Source organism: Otolemur garnettii, unplaced genomic scaffold (genome assembly GCF_000181295.1).
Source record: "Otolemur garnettii isolate 467f Iridium unplaced genomic scaffold, OtoGar3 scaffold00108, whole genome shotgun sequence".
Taxonomy (NCBI): domain Eukaryota; kingdom Metazoa; phylum Chordata; class Mammalia; order Primates; family Galagidae; genus Otolemur; species Otolemur garnettii.
The window spans coordinates 5,632,935-5,647,005 of record NW_003852503.1 but is presented as its reverse complement, the minus strand read 5'-3'; the positions used below and the strand labels follow the sequence as shown (position 1 = coordinate 5,647,005).

The window sequence follows — 14,071 nt, the reverse complement described above, 5'->3', positions numbered from 1 at the left end:
TTTGGTTGTAGCCATCATTGTTGTTTGGTGGGCTGGGCTGGATCCGAACCCGCCAGCTCAAGTGTACGTGGCTGCTGCCTTAACTGCTTGAACCACAGGCACAGAGCCATAATGCACATTTTTGAGACAACAGGGGAAATTAGAGTATAGACTACATACACTCAAATCTATGGACATATAAACTGTACATCTATACCCACTAGTCAAATATGAGACAATTAGAATGTCAAAAAGAATAACTGGGCCAGGCCTAGTGGCTCATACCTATAATGTTAGCACTCTGGAAGGCAGAAGTGGGTGGATTGCCTAAGCCCAGGAGTTTGAGCTTAGCCTGAGCAAAAGCAAGATCCACATCTCCATAAATAGCCAGGCATTGTGACAGGTGCCAGTAGTCCCAAATACTTGGGAGGCTGAGGCAAGAGGATCACTGGAACCCAGGAGTTTGAGGTTGCTCTGAGCTGTAAAGACACAGCACTCTACCAAGGGCAACAAAGTAAGACTCTGTCTCAAAAAAAAAAAAAGACAAATTAAAACTACCCAGGCATCATGGTAGGCGCCTGTAGTCTTAACTACTTGGGAGGCCAAGAGTTTGAAATTTCTGTGAACTATGACAGCATGACAGTCTACCCAGGGCAAGAATAAGACTCTGTCTTTAAAAAAAAAATTGATTTTGGAGCAGCGCCTGTGGCTCAAAGGAGTAGGGTGCCGGCCCTATATGCTGGAGGTGGTGGGTTTGAACCTAGTCCCAGCCAAAAACTGCAAAAAAAGAGAAAAAAATTGATTTTAATTGTGGTTATGGTATCATGATTGTATAGAATGTTCCTGTTCACAGGAGATACATGCTGAAGTATTTAGGCTTAGTCATATGATTAAATTTTTATTTGGGGCTCAGCTCCTATAGCTCAATGTGTAGGGCACCGGCCACATACACCAAGGCAGCCAGTTGGAATCTGGCCTGGGCCTGCTAAACAATGACAACTGCAACAAAAAAATAAGCGGGCACCTGTAGTCCCAGATACTTTGGAGACTAAGCCAAAGAGTTGAAGGTTGTTGTGAGCTGTGATGCCAGGGCACTCTACCAAGGGCAACATAATATTTCCAAATAAATAAATAAATAAATCTTTATTTGGGGTTAATGTGTTCTAGAGAAAAGGGAAAAGTGGAACCAGTATGGCAAAATGTTCACAGTGAATCCGGGTGAATGGTATATACTTCACTGTACTACTCCTAAGTTTGAAATTCCTCAAAATTAAAAAAAAAAGGCTGGGTACAGTGACTTAGCACCAAAGCCTATAATCAGGCCAAGGTGGGAGATCATTTGAAGTCAGGAGTTTGAGACCAGCCTGACCAAAGTTAAGGCCCTGTTTCTACTGAAATTAGGAAAATAAGTCAAGTGTGGCGGTATCCACTTGTACCTCCCCAGCTACTTGGGGAAGTTTAAGGTCACTATAGGTAGGCTAGGCCACTTGACAGAGCAAGACTGTATGGAAAAAAAAAAATCTACTGGGGAACTTTTCACAAACGGTGGGGGGAATGGGTTGGTTCTGTGCTGATTTGCTTTTCTTTTTAGATTCAAGAAATCCATGGTGAAAGGTTTGGATTCCTATGAAGAAAAAGAGGATGAGGTGATCAAAGAAGTAAGTTACAGGAAAGGCCTCTGAAAGAACCAGCCCTCATGATCTGGTACTTGTCTAAGCATCTTTTCCCCCACAGATGGCAGCTCAGATCCGTGAGGTGGAACAGAGCCGGCAGGAAGTGGTTCGGTCTGTCTTAGAGGTTGGTTTCCCTCGGAGGATCCAGAGCAGTATCCAAATTCACTAATCCCTGGCTTTCCCAGGTCTAGCATTTCATGAACCAGCTCTTCATCTACTTGGCTTGAATTCCCTTGCCTGTCCGCCAGGGGTCAGGTAGATGCAGATAGACCTGGGAGGGAAGAATTTGCAAAATGGGTAGTACCCTTCATATGCCAATTTGTTGTCTTCCTGTGATACTGGGGTCTGAATGGTAGGGACATAGCCTAAGCAGGTGCTTAAACATCCCAGACACATTTGTTTTTCCTGAATCAAACTCAGCCTCAGGCAGTGCCAGACCCAGAAGAGGGCTCTTCAGCACCGGGAAGCTGGAAAGGGACAAACAGGTAAGATTATTACAGACTCTTTTATTGGGAGTTTGACATCTTAGTGTTCTGCAGTCTTTCAGCTAGGAAATGGGAACAGACCTGATCTTTACCATCTTTATTGCTCAAGGACCTCATCTGCCAGCCTGGCTCATGTTTGTCTTTTTCAGCCATGTTACCTCCAGCTCACAACAGTCCTCATACTTGGAACTACCACAAACTCCAGAGCTTGACTGGATGGAGACAGGACGACCTCTAACGTTCATTGGCCATCAGGTACAATGGCTAAGCAAGTCCGAAGAGGGCCAAGGCCCCCGTAGGTCTCAGGACTCATCCTTTTGATTTTTCTACCTATTACCCTTACCACTCACTGTCTCCTGAAGAGGCTTTTCCATCTTAGTGTGCTGTGTCCTAGTATTGTGTTCCTTGACCTCTTTTCTCATGATCTTATCCACACCTGTTGCTATCATGTGGCAACTCCTAAATTTTGCCATCTTCAGCAAATACAGGCACCAGAGGCACCCAAAACTAACCCCAATCACTCTTATTTTCAGTCACTATAAATGCACATCTTTTTATCCTGAGTAGAGTGCTGTGGCATCACAGCTCACAGCAACCTCCAACTCAAGCGAGTCTCCTGCCTCAGCCTCCCAGGTAGCTGGGACCACAGGTACCTGCCACAACACCCAGCTGTTTTTTGGTTGCAGCCATCGTTGTCTGGGGGGCCTGGGCTGGATTCACAACCACCACCCTGGGTGTACGTGGCTGGCGCCTTAGCCACTTGAGCCACAGGCGCCGAGCCTCCTTCTTTATCTTGTAAAGTTAATTTTACCTCCTGTCCACCTCTGTTCAACCTTGGGACAATTTCTACTCCCCCTGCAGTCCTGCCTAAAACATACAGAAAATCACCCTATCATCTGCAATTTCATATCCTACTTTCACCTTGTACTATATTGCTCCTAGCCTTTAAGTTGCCACTGCCTAAAATAGGCTTTCCTTCCCTCATGATCTTCAGGGCTCCTCCAACTGCAGCCCACCTAGGACATTTATCCAGCCCGCCGGGTATTTTTGCTACCGCTGCCTGTCCTGCTTAGTAGCTGACTCATCCCGGGGCCTGCTGTCCAGCCCTCCAAGGGCCTGAGGGACAGTGAACTGGCCCCCCGTTTAAAAAGTTTGAGGACCCCTGATCTAGTTCAAAATGTTACCTTCTTTCAGCTCTTAGCTCAAAAGTAACACTTTTTCATAGAAGGCTCATCTAAACAGGCCATCTTGATTAGATATGGATGTAGCGCCAGGTAAAGCTGCCAATGTGTTATAATTTATGCTAAATTCTCTCCCCTAACCCTATGTATGTTCTGTGAGGACAAAGTTTTATTCACCTGGCATATAGTAGACACTGTACTTTTGGACATGTCCACAATAGAGACTGTGAGCCTCTCAAGAACAGTATTTTCAGTGATTTACTGTGCTCTTCATCAACTAGGGTGCAGAATTAGCACTGTGGCTGCAGTCATACCCATCTCCTTTAAAGTTGGCTTTGTCTCTAATTATGAGTATCCTATCATCTCTTGGATTTCTTACCTAAGTTTTTTCCCCCTTATTTCCAACTATAGGATGTACCAGGAGTTGGTAACATTCACTCAGGTAAGGTACAAGCAATATTTCTAAAACTGAGAGACAATTATTCTTTTTAGAGAAAAAAGTCTGAGATAAAGCATATGTATCTGATAAAGGACTTACACCTAGAATACACAAAGAACTCTCAAAACTAAGAAAACACTCAGTAAACACATAGGGATAGGTTTTCACCATTAGTCACAAAGGAGATGTACAATCACTTTAGAAAACAGTTCACTGTGCACCTACCATATTATCCAGCCATTTTACTCCTGAGTACTCAAGAGAAAAGAAAGCCTGTGTACTGGTACATAGGTTTTACTAGAAACAATACAAATATCACCAACAGGTAAATGGATAAAATAGTATTCAAAAGTGAAGGAATTATTAATGTAACACAGATTAATCTGAAAATAAAGGCCAGGTGTGCTACCCCCCCCCCCAAGCACACAAATTATTTATAGAAACACCATGGGGGGGAAGCACCTGTGGCTCAAAGGAGTAGAGCACCAGCCCCATATGCCGGAGGTGGTGGGTTCAAACCCAGCCCCAGCCAAAAAAAGCAAAAAAAAAAAAAAAAGAAAGAAACACCATGGAACAGAGGGAAAGGCACAAGGAGGAATAGGAAGGATTTTAATGGGGCAGAGTACGACTTGGAGGTCTTAATTGTAGTGATGGTTTCCACTCAAAAAATTACCAAATTTTAGGTGGGGTGCGGTGGCTCTTGCCTATAATCCTAGCACTTGGGGAGGCTGTGGCGGATGGATTGCCTGAGTTTATGAGTTGGAGATCAGTGTGAGCCACAGCCAGAAGCAGTCTCTAGATTAAATAGCCAGGTATTGTGGCGGACACCTGTAGTCCCAGTTACTAAGAAGTAAAAGCATTACATGCTATGTCTTAACAGTATGTTTGGTTACAGTGAGAAATCACTGGAAATCTAGGAAACCACCTTCAAAAAGGTGTTACTCACTGAAACCACTGGAAATAAAAGGATTAAAGCTATTTAAAAAACAGTATATCAGGCTCGGTACCTGTGGCTCAAGTGGCTAAGGCACCAGCCACATACATCTGAGCTGGCCGGTTCAAATCCAACCTGGGCCCGCCGAACAATGATGGCTGCAACCAAAAAAAAAAAGAAAAAGCCAGGCATTGTGGCAGGCACCTGTAGTCCCAGCTACTTGGGAGGTAGAGGCAGGAGAATCGTTTGAGCCCAAGAGTTGGGAGTTGCTGTGAGCTGTGACGCCACTGCACTCTACCCAGGGCAACAGCTTGAGGCTCTGTCTCAAAAAATATATATATTACATGTAAGCAGGGTATGCTGCTTTAAATTAGCCTATGGTCTTCAACTTAGAATTCTTGGGTTTTGCTTTTGAACATTTATTCTATTTTTGACACAATCTCACTCTATTGCCCAGGCTAGAATGTCAGTGTCTAGCGTAGCCTCCAGCAACCTTAAACTCCTGGGTTCCAGTGATCCTTCTGCCTCCCAAATGGGACTATAAGTGTCCACAACACCTGGCTGGGTTTCTATTTTTCTTTTTTTTGTTTTTGCAGTTTTCAGGTAGGCTGAGTTTGAACCCGCCACCTATGGTATATGGGGCTGGCGCTCTACTCCTTGAGCCACAGGCACCGCCCTAAGGGGTCTCGCTTTTGCTCAGGCTGGTCTTAAACTCCTGAGCTCAAGCAATCCCCCCCACATTGGCCTCCCAAAGTGCTAGAATTATAGGTTATATGATTCGCCACGCCTATATTTATTAGGAGGTGCATTAACAACTAGAGCATGTTTCATGATAGCTGAAAGTCAAGAAAGACTGCCCCCGGGGAGAGTGTGGTGGTGTCATAGCTCACAGCAACCTCAAACTCAGGCTTAAGTGATCCTCTTGCCTCAGTTTTTCCATTTTTAGTAGAGATGGGAGTCTCGCTTTTGCTCAGGCTGGTCTCAAACTTGTGAGCTCAAGCAATCCACCTGCCTGGGCCTCGGAGAGTGCTAAAATTACAGGCATGGCCTAACTTAATGTTTCCTTAATGGGTCTTCCTTTGCTAGGTGCCACACCTCCCTGGTTGGTCCAAGATGAGGAATACGTCTCTGAGAATCAACAAATAGGACCATCCTATGAAGAATTTCTCAAAGAAAGTAAGTAAACTAATCCAATACAGGCAGAAAGTTGTCTAATAATAATCTTCACTCAAAACTATTTTCTTATCACACAGAAGAGAAACAGAAACTGAAGAAGCTTCCCCCTGACCGAGTTGGGGCCAACTTTGATCACAGCTCCAACACCAGTGCAGGCTGGTTACCCTCTTTTGGGCGAGTATGGAATAATGGACGCCGCTGGCAGTCCAGGTAGGGGTTCCATGCCAAGTGTCCAACCTGCCACCCCTGTGGAGATCTCTTTATCCTGTTAACCTTTCATCTCCTTCCAGGCACCAATTCAAAACTGAAGCTGCAGCAAGGAACAAACAGTCACACAAAGAAAAAAGCTAATTGTTGCACTCTACCGACTACTAAGTCTTCCTTCAAGCCAACACATCCAAACCCACTATTATTGCCTTTCTTAGGAAACAGACATACCCTTTCATTTGTTCAATAAAGTTTTATTTTTCCAAATATATGGTTTGGTTGGACCTGTAAAAAAATTTTAAAAAAGAGTCAAAATGATAGCCTTGCAAAGGGAATGGGTACTTCTTACAGTTGAGTCCCTCAGTTCCTGCTCACCCTGTTCATGCATCTTCACCAGCAGCTGGGGCATCTCCACCCTTGGTATTTCTGGTATAAATTACTTGAGCTCTGTGCTTAGAAACCAGTTTGATAAGTCCTAGGGAGAAAGGATAGGTTTTCAATATGCTTTCTATCCCTACCTGAAAGAGAATTACTTAATTTGAAACAATTTGGCTTTTGATGATCATCTATCTTCACTTATCCTTTAAATTAAGGGTCCATCACTGCTTTTGGAATAGCCACACTCTAGTATTTTGGTAACTTTAACTATTTATATATTATACCCACCACTATAGTCTTCAAAAATATGAAATCATGCTAATCAGACCCAGTATTGATTTCTAAATGTAATACTTCAATAAGAATTACTTCACCACAAAGACTTGGAATGTTTTTGATATTTCTGAACAATTTCTTGAAAATCAACTCTGCAATTCTATGCTTTTCACTTGAAACATAAAGGATCCTTAGGCCTTACCAAACTACAACAGGGGATCCATGGCAAAAAAGTGGCTAAGAACACCGCAAAGAACTCAGGAATAAAACATTATGAATTAATACTACTAATAGCTAAGGGTCAGACTACCAGGCTGTATCTTTTTGGGGGGAACTCTGCTTTTCCAATGAAAGCATTGAGGACTGCTAACATGCTTAAGACAATTAAACCAGCAAAAGCACATCAGTACAACATACTCCTTACCTTTACTAAGGAGCTCCTGAAGGGCTGCCCTGGCCAGGGAACCTCGAATCTTCAGTCTCTCAGAGACCACAGCTGGAGTGATAAGCTTATAGTTGGGAACTTCCTTACAGAGTTTGTCATATGTAGCTTTGTCAAACAAGACTAGGTTGTTGAGCTTGTCCCGAACTTTGCCCTTGGACCACTTCTGCTCACCAAACAAAATAAGAAGTCAGTATTGCTGGCAGAAGCACTCTTTCCCTCCTGAACAATCTCTGTCAAATCACTCCAATTATTATCAAATGTAAATTACAGGCCAGGCAAGGTGACACATAACTGTAATCCTAGCACTCTGGGAGGCTTAGGTGGGTAGACTGCTTAAACTCAGGAGTTCCAGACCAGCCTGAGCAAGAGTGAGACCTCCATCTCTACTAAAAATAGGAAGAGGGAGGGGAAAAAAAAAAAGCCTAGCTGGGCAACTTGTGCCTATATTGCCACTACTCCAGAGGCGAAAGACACAGCACTCTACCCAGAGCAACAGAATGAGACTGTCTCAATAAAGAAGAAAGAAAAAGTAGGGTGGCACCTGTGGCTCAAAAGGGTAGGACACGGGCCCCATGTAACGGAGGTGGCGGGTTCAAACCCAGCTGCAGCCAAAAAAAAAAGGGTAAATTATAGATTACAAAATAACATATCTCTGGGGCTTTAGAATATGAGCTGAGCCCCCACCGGATCTGTTAAAAATAACATGTCCTGGGAGGCGCCTGTGGCTCAGTGTGTAGGGCGCTGGCCCCATATACCGAGGGTGGCGGGTTCAAACCCAGCCCCGGCCAAACTGCAACAAAAAATAGCTGGGCGTTGTGGCAAGTGCCTGTAGTCCCAGCTACTTGGGAGGCTGAGGCAGAAGAATCACCTAAGCCCAGGAGTTGGAGGTTGCTGGGGCGACTCCGCTGAACTCTACCCAGGGCGAAAAAGTGAGACTCTGTCTCTACAAAAAAAAAAAAAAAATGTCCTAGGCCCTGACGCTAACACTTTATACACACTTATTTCATATCCATAACCTTAAGCAACATATACTGTCCAATCCTTCAAAAGAGAAAAAAAAGAATTCTGATCCCATAGAGCACAAAGAATGATGACGACAGACTGTAATAACGCCTGATTCTAAAACACACAACCTAGGCCAGGTGCGGCGGCTCACGCGTGTCATCTCAAGGCTGAGATGGGCGGATTGCTTCAGCTGACGAGTTCGAGACCAGCCTCAGTAAGAGAGAGACTTCCCTCTCTAAAAACAGCCGGGCGGTTTGGCAGGCGCCCATAGTCCCAGCTACTCAGGAGACAGAAACCAGAGAATCACTTAAGTCCAGGAGTTTCAGGTTGCTGTGAGCAATAATGCCACAGCTCTCTACCCAGGGCAACAGAGCGAGACTGTCTCAAATTTTAAAAACCCACAACCTGAGATGTCACTTACAATACTAAAGGACCAGGGGAGGGCACTCTTAGAGCGGGATTCACGCCTACCTTCTTTTTGGCCTTGCCTCCGGATTTGTTCACTGGGTCTTTGTCTTTCTTGGCCGACTTTCCGGCGTCTTTCTTCTTCTTGTCGTCCTTGGGCGGCTGTAGGAGTTGAGGCGAAACGCAGTCTGGTCACAAAGTAGCCCTGAGCTCCCCTAATACAGCACCCTCTCCCCCTCTACCCCCCGCTCCGCAAACGACACAACCAGAGCACATGGGTGAAGACAAGTAACAGCCGGGCCCGCCCAGAGACTCAGCCCGGCAGCCCAAGGAGACCTCCCGTCCATGCTGCCTCCACTGAGCCCTAGCATCATCCCGCTCTCAGAACCCCGCTGACTTCACACCACCGAGGCTCACCATTGCGAAGCTAGGAGAGGAGCTGCCACTACCGCAACCTAGCTAAGATGTCGGACAAAAAGGAAGCGCCGTTGACGAACAAACCCAGAAACCTCCGACCGTCGTGAGTACTTCCGGGGCAAGGGGAGGAGCCACGCGCTGTCTGGCGTTCTCGGTGAAGGACTTGCTCCCAAGCGGGAGGGCACCTTTATACTTCACATCGTAAACACTGCTCCCAGCTTGTTGGACTTTGCAGGTACTTGTGGAGCAGTACTATAGTGCTGTTTTCTTGCACTGAGAAAGGAAAAGCAAATTACCTGGTCCCAACAACTGGCATGAACTACCACACGTGTAGTTCCCAGTACGCAGGCGCCATAGGGGCGGTGCTGGGAGGGGAGAGGGGGTGGAGCCGAGGGCGGGACCTGTGTCTGTGGTTCCGGGGCGGGGCAAAATCGAAGTCACCCTGCGGCGGGGCCTGCAGTAATGGCGATTTTTAGTGTGTATGTGGTGAACAAAGCTGGCGGCCTGATTTACCAGTTGGACAGCTACGCTCCCCGGGCTGAGGCTGAGAAAACGTTCAGTTACCCTCTTGATCTTCTGCTCAAGCTACACGACGAGCGTGTGCTGGTTGCTTTTGGCCAGCGCGACGGCATCCGGGGTAAGCTTTGCTCGGGCCTTGGGGGCGGGCCCCAATGCAGCTAAGTGGGCTGGTGTGTAGGTGCGGGGCTGGGGAGGTGTCGGGGTCGGGTGGGTCGCTTGTCGCCTCGGCGGAATCCCCGGGGTTGGAGCTTTGCTGACTGTTAGCCTCATCCCTGCAGTGGGCCATGCAGTGCTGGCTATCAATGGCATGGACGTGAACGGCAAGTATACGGCCGACGGGAAAGAGGTGCTGGAGTATCTGGGTAACCCTGCTAATTACCCGGTTTCTATCCGATTCGGCCGACCCCGCCTCACCTCTAATGAAAAGCTCATGCTAGCCTCCATGTTCCACTCGTAAGTCTTCTGAGCGGCAGTGCTTATTTTCTGTACATCTTCTTAAGTTGTTGGTTCTTGTGTTATGAAAAGAAAAATGACTGCTCCAGTGTGTCTAGGTTTTAGGTAATACTCGGCGGTGGTACGATCTTGCTTAAATCAACTCCCCTGAGCCTTAGTTTCTTCATCTTTAAAGAAAGCCAGTTGAGGCGCTGGGCACGGTGGCTGACGCCCGTAATCCTAGCTCTCTAGGAGGATTAGATGGGTAGACTGCTTGATCTTGAGAGTTCGAGACCAGCCTGAGCAAGAGCGAGACCCCCGGTCTCTACAAATAGCTGGGGGTTGTGGGGAGCACCTGTAGTCCCAGCTATATCGGAGGCTTAAGCAAGAAGATCACTTGAACTAAGGAGTTTGAGGCTGCTGTGAGCTGTGACGCCAGGGCACTCTACCCTGGGGCGACAGAGTGAGACTCTGTCTCAAAAAACAAAAAAGACAACAGGCTGGTCGCCCATAGCTCAATGGTTAGAGTGCTGGCCCCTGCACTGGGGGTGGTGGATTTGAACCGAGTCAAGGCCTGCTAAACAAAAACAAAAAGACAACAGTGAATATCCCTTTATTTATTTATTAATAAGCTATGATGAAGCCACAGTATTCTACCCAGGGTCAAAAAAAAAAAAATGGAAAAAGAACTGATATTTAAAAATCTACTTTTCCGGCTCGGCGCCTATAGCTCAACCGGCTAAGGCGCCAGCCACGTACACCTAAGGTGGCGGGTTCGAATCCCCAGCCCGGACCCGCCAAACAACAATGACGGCTGCAACCAAAAAATAGCCGGGTGCTGTGGCGGGCGCCTGTGGTCCCAGCTACTTGGGAGGCGGAGGCAGGAGACTCGCTTGAGCCCAGGAGTTGGAGGTTGCTGTGAGCTATAATGCCACGGCACTCTACCCAGGGGGACAGCTTGAGGCTCTGTCTCAAAAAAAAAAAAAAAAAAAAAAAAATCTACTTTTCCTCCCAACAGTGGTCTGAGATGTGCTAGCTGGCCTAAATAAGCATGGCATATCTTCCCAGAGTGCTCATGTTTCCTAAAGTTGGGTTTATTACCTTATAAACTCATTTAAATTGCACACGAACTTTATGTCCACCCTGTATAAAGAAGGTCTCACTGTGTGGATGTGGAACTCCTGGTTTCAAGGGATCCTCCCACCCCAGCCTGGGATTATAGGCAGCTCCATTTTGTTTTATTTTATTTTACTTATTTACTTTTTTTTTTTTTTTTTTTTTGAGACAGAGTCTCACTATGTCTCACTGGGTGCCGGTTGCCTTGCTAGGCTTTTTTTTTCCTTCCTATTTTTAGAGATGGGGGTCTTACTCTTGTCACAGTAGAGTGCTGTGGCGTCACATCTCACAGCAACCTCAAACTCTTGGGCTTAAGCGATTCTCTTGACTCAGCCTCCCGAGTAGCTGGGACTATGGGCACCTGCCACAATGCCCAGCTGTTTTCTTGTTGCAGGCTTGAACCCGACAGCCTCAGTGCATGTGGCTGGTGGCGTAACCACTGTGCTACGCACACTGAGCCTTTTTTTTTTTTTTTTAATTGAGACAGAGTCTCATTTTGTCACTCTCTGTAGAGTGCCATGGAACTCTTGGGCTCAAGAGATTCTCTTGCATCCAGCCTCTCTAGTACCTGGGACTACAGTCGCCTGCCACAATGCCCAGCTTTTTTTTTTTTCTTTTGGTTTAGCAGTCCCAGGCCCAGGTTTGAACCCACCAGCTCCAGTGCATGTGGCTGGCGCCCTAACCACTTAGCTACATTTGCCCAGCTGGCAGCTCCAATTTACCCAAACTTTTCTGTGTAAGATGTCTTACAGTAAATTATGTAAGGTAAAATAAATGCGGAATTGAAATGAATTTAACAAAAATGTTGACACTGCTGCCAGACAGTTCTCATTACCTTTCCTAACTGTTCCAGTCTGTGATGTGAACTTCTCAGCAAATAGGGGCATGCCAGTGGAAGTTAATGAAGCACTCCTCCCCTATAACAGTAAATACAGGGGTACAGTCCCAACTTTGCCTTCTTTGCATATAGGCTCTTTGCCATCGGCTCTCAACTGTCTCCTGAACAGGGAAGCTCAGGCATTGAAATGCTAGAGACAGACACATTCAAACTGCACTGCTTCCAGACACTGACAGGTATGCATCTCCAGATAGACCTGAGGGAAACGAGGGGGCAGGTTGGGGAAAGGGATTGACCAAAGACAGCGTTAGTAACCAAGGAGAGGGGCATGTTATAATCTTTAACCGGGACAGTTCTACAGATTGTCTCTTTTTGTGAATAGAAAGCCAGTATTTGATCTGAAGCTGATTTTGTCCACATCACCCAGCATGCTCAGCGCTGGTTAAAGTTCACCTTGATGCATTTCACATTGTACACATTTTGGAAAATGTGTTCTAAAATGAAATGTAAAAGCCAAATGGAAATGGCTTTGGATCAAGAGTCTTAATCCTTCCTCCCTTAATTTAGATTACTTAAAACTGCTTGAGTTTGTCCCCTGACTGCTTGAGTTTATCCCCATTGTTTGTGCTGAAGGCCTGCAAAAGTAGGAGTGGCAGAGTTAGAACTCATAGCCTAGTCTCAATCAGCTAGGTGACATGATAAAGTCACTTCACTTCTCTAACTTCCCTAATCTCATCTGTAGATTCAAAATCTTGCCTTTCCTGCATTATGTAGCAAGTAGATAATAAAAATGGGGTTAAGAAAATGTTTTACAAAGTTGAAATACTGTCCAAATAACAGGATGACATTATTTGCTGCATTCTCCAGCCTTTGATAACCATTCCTGGTCTTTCTCCAGGGATCAAGTTTGTGGTGTTGGCAGATCCTAGACAAGCTGGAATAGATTCCCTTCTCCGAAAGATTTATGAGATTTACTCAGACTTTGCCCTCAAGAATCCATTCTATTCCCTAGAAATGCCCATCAGGTAAATGGCCCTACTCCCCAGATACTGGGCAAATCCTTTCTGTCCCTGTGTGCTTTGCCCAAGCCATTTAAAGCATAAAGACAACAGAGCTCTCTGGGAGGCCAAGGCATGTGGGTTGCTTGAGCTCAGGAGTTTGACACCAGCCTTAGCAAGATCGAGACCCTGTCTCTACTAAAAATAGAAAAATTAACTGGGCATTGTGGCCACTGCCTATAGTCCCAGCTCAGTAATCAATCCTCTTGCCTCAGTCCCTCAGGAGGCTGAGGCAAGAGGATTGCTTAAGCCCAAGCGTTTGAGGTTCCTGTGAGCTATGACTCCATGGCACTCAACTCCAGGGCAACTAAGTGAGACTTTTTCTCAAAAAAAAAAAAAAAAAAAAAAAAAAGACAAGAGTGAATAGCCCTTTTCTAATAAATAAACAAAACCCAGACTGTCACTGGGGTTGTGGGGCACCTGTCTTTCGATTAGCGTTTCCCCTAGTTTAATTGTGAAGAGAGCCTCAGGCCTCACAATTTTTTCTTATTGTGTCTCTTGGGCCTGGGTTAGGTGTGAACTCTTTGACCAGAACCTGAAGCTAGCCCTGGAGGTGGCAGAGAAGGCTGGAACTTTTGGACCTGGGTCATAGGCCAAACCTGCCTCCATCCCTCAAATTCTGAGAGTTCCTACAGCAAGGGTACTGTTGTTTCCACTCTGATGGAGAGCAGCCTTCTTACTGCATTGAAGATGAATGCTGAGCCTGATAACATGTACTGGTCCCTGAGCCTTAATACCATGCTCATTCCTTGTATATATTATGTTCCTACTTTCCAACTCTGTACAGATTTATTTATGGAGGAAGTAGGCCCATAAATTATGTAATAAATATTCCTTTAATCCCAATATTTGCCTTCTCAATTGATTGCTTTGAGGGAAAGGCACGGGAGGGGACAAATGGTTAGTTCTGGAAAGATGGTACTATGTTCTTATAGAAAGTGCAACAAGTATGTGTTTATTAAATCAATGAAGACAGGCTGGTTGCAGTGCCTCACACCTATAATCCTAGCACTCTGGGAGGCTGAGGCAAGAGAATCGCTTAAGCCAAGGAGTTGGAGGTTGCTGTGAGCTGTGATGTCACAGCACTCTACCCAGGGCGACAGCTTGA

At 45.8% G+C, this 14,071-nt stretch overlaps 3 protein-coding genes across 3 annotated transcripts in view; 2 read left to right on the top strand and 1 right to left on the bottom strand.

Moving 5' to 3' along the window:
- The window catches only part of CCDC84 (coiled-coil domain containing 84), a 10,571-nt gene extending 4,228 nt beyond the window's left edge, over positions 1–6,343 (top strand). Inside the window, exons 4-11 of the mRNA XM_003796837.3 lie at positions 1,571–1,637; positions 1,714–1,776; positions 2,073–2,137; positions 2,287–2,392; positions 3,730–3,760; positions 5,778–5,867; positions 5,945–6,077; positions 6,158–6,343. Of these exons, the coding sequence (XP_003796885.1) occupies positions 1,571–1,637; positions 1,714–1,776; positions 2,073–2,137; positions 2,287–2,392; positions 3,730–3,760; positions 5,778–5,867; positions 5,945–6,077; positions 6,158–6,218 (616 nt within the window). The 3' untranslated portion in view covers positions 6,219–6,343. The remainder of the gene's footprint in view (positions 1–1,570; positions 1,638–1,713; positions 1,777–2,072; positions 2,138–2,286; positions 2,393–3,729; positions 3,761–5,777; positions 5,868–5,944; positions 6,078–6,157) is intronic.
- RPS25 (ribosomal protein S25) lies at positions 6,338–9,132 on the bottom strand. Its single transcript, XM_023517293.1, has 5 exons — positions 9,001–9,132; positions 8,650–8,745; positions 7,153–7,336; positions 6,450–6,549; positions 6,338–6,359 (listed from the first exon to the last, which is right to left on the bottom strand). Exons 1-4 carry the CDS (start codon positions 9,001–9,003, stop codon positions 6,455–6,457), a joined length of 378 nt encoding a protein of 125 aa, XP_023373061.1. The 5' UTR covers positions 9,004–9,132; the 3' UTR covers positions 6,338–6,359; positions 6,450–6,454.
- Positions 9,133–9,418: 286 nt separating this feature from the next.
- On the top strand, positions 9,419–13,816 carry TRAPPC4 (trafficking protein particle complex 4). The gene is made up of 5 exons (XM_003796834.2): positions 9,419–9,637; positions 9,798–9,972; positions 12,038–12,141; positions 12,804–12,930; positions 13,477–13,816. The coding sequence occupies exons 1-5, from the start codon at positions 9,463–9,465 to the stop codon at positions 13,553–13,555; spliced, it is 660 nt and encodes a 219-aa protein (XP_003796882.1). The 5' UTR covers positions 9,419–9,462; the 3' UTR covers positions 13,556–13,816.
- Positions 13,817–14,071: the final 255 nt, after the last annotated feature.

Bases quoted from the DNA above. Each gene is read 5' to 3' on its own strand.
- TRAPPC4 (XM_003796834.2), top strand. From the start codon at position 9,463: ATGGCGATTTTTAGTGTGTATGTGGTGAACAAAGCTGGCGGCCTGATT. The intron at 9,638-9,797 runs GTAAGCTTTGCT...TCATCCCTGCAG, and splicing joins CCAGCGCGACGGCATCCGGG to TGGGCCATGCAGTGCTGGCT. The intron at 9,973-12,037 runs GTAAGTCTTCTG...CTTTGCATATAG, and splicing joins CTAGCCTCCATGTTCCACTC to GCTCTTTGCCATCGGCTCTC.
- RPS25 (XM_023517293.1), bottom strand. The intron at 7,337-8,649 runs GTAGGCGTGAAT...TTTGGTGAGCAG, and splicing joins GAGGCAAGGCCAAAAAGAAG to AAGTGGTCCAAGGGCAAAGT. The intron at 6,550-7,152 runs GTAAGGAGTATG...CTTTCTCCCTAG, and splicing joins TCAGGAGCTCCTTAGTAAAG to GACTTATCAAACTGGTTTCT.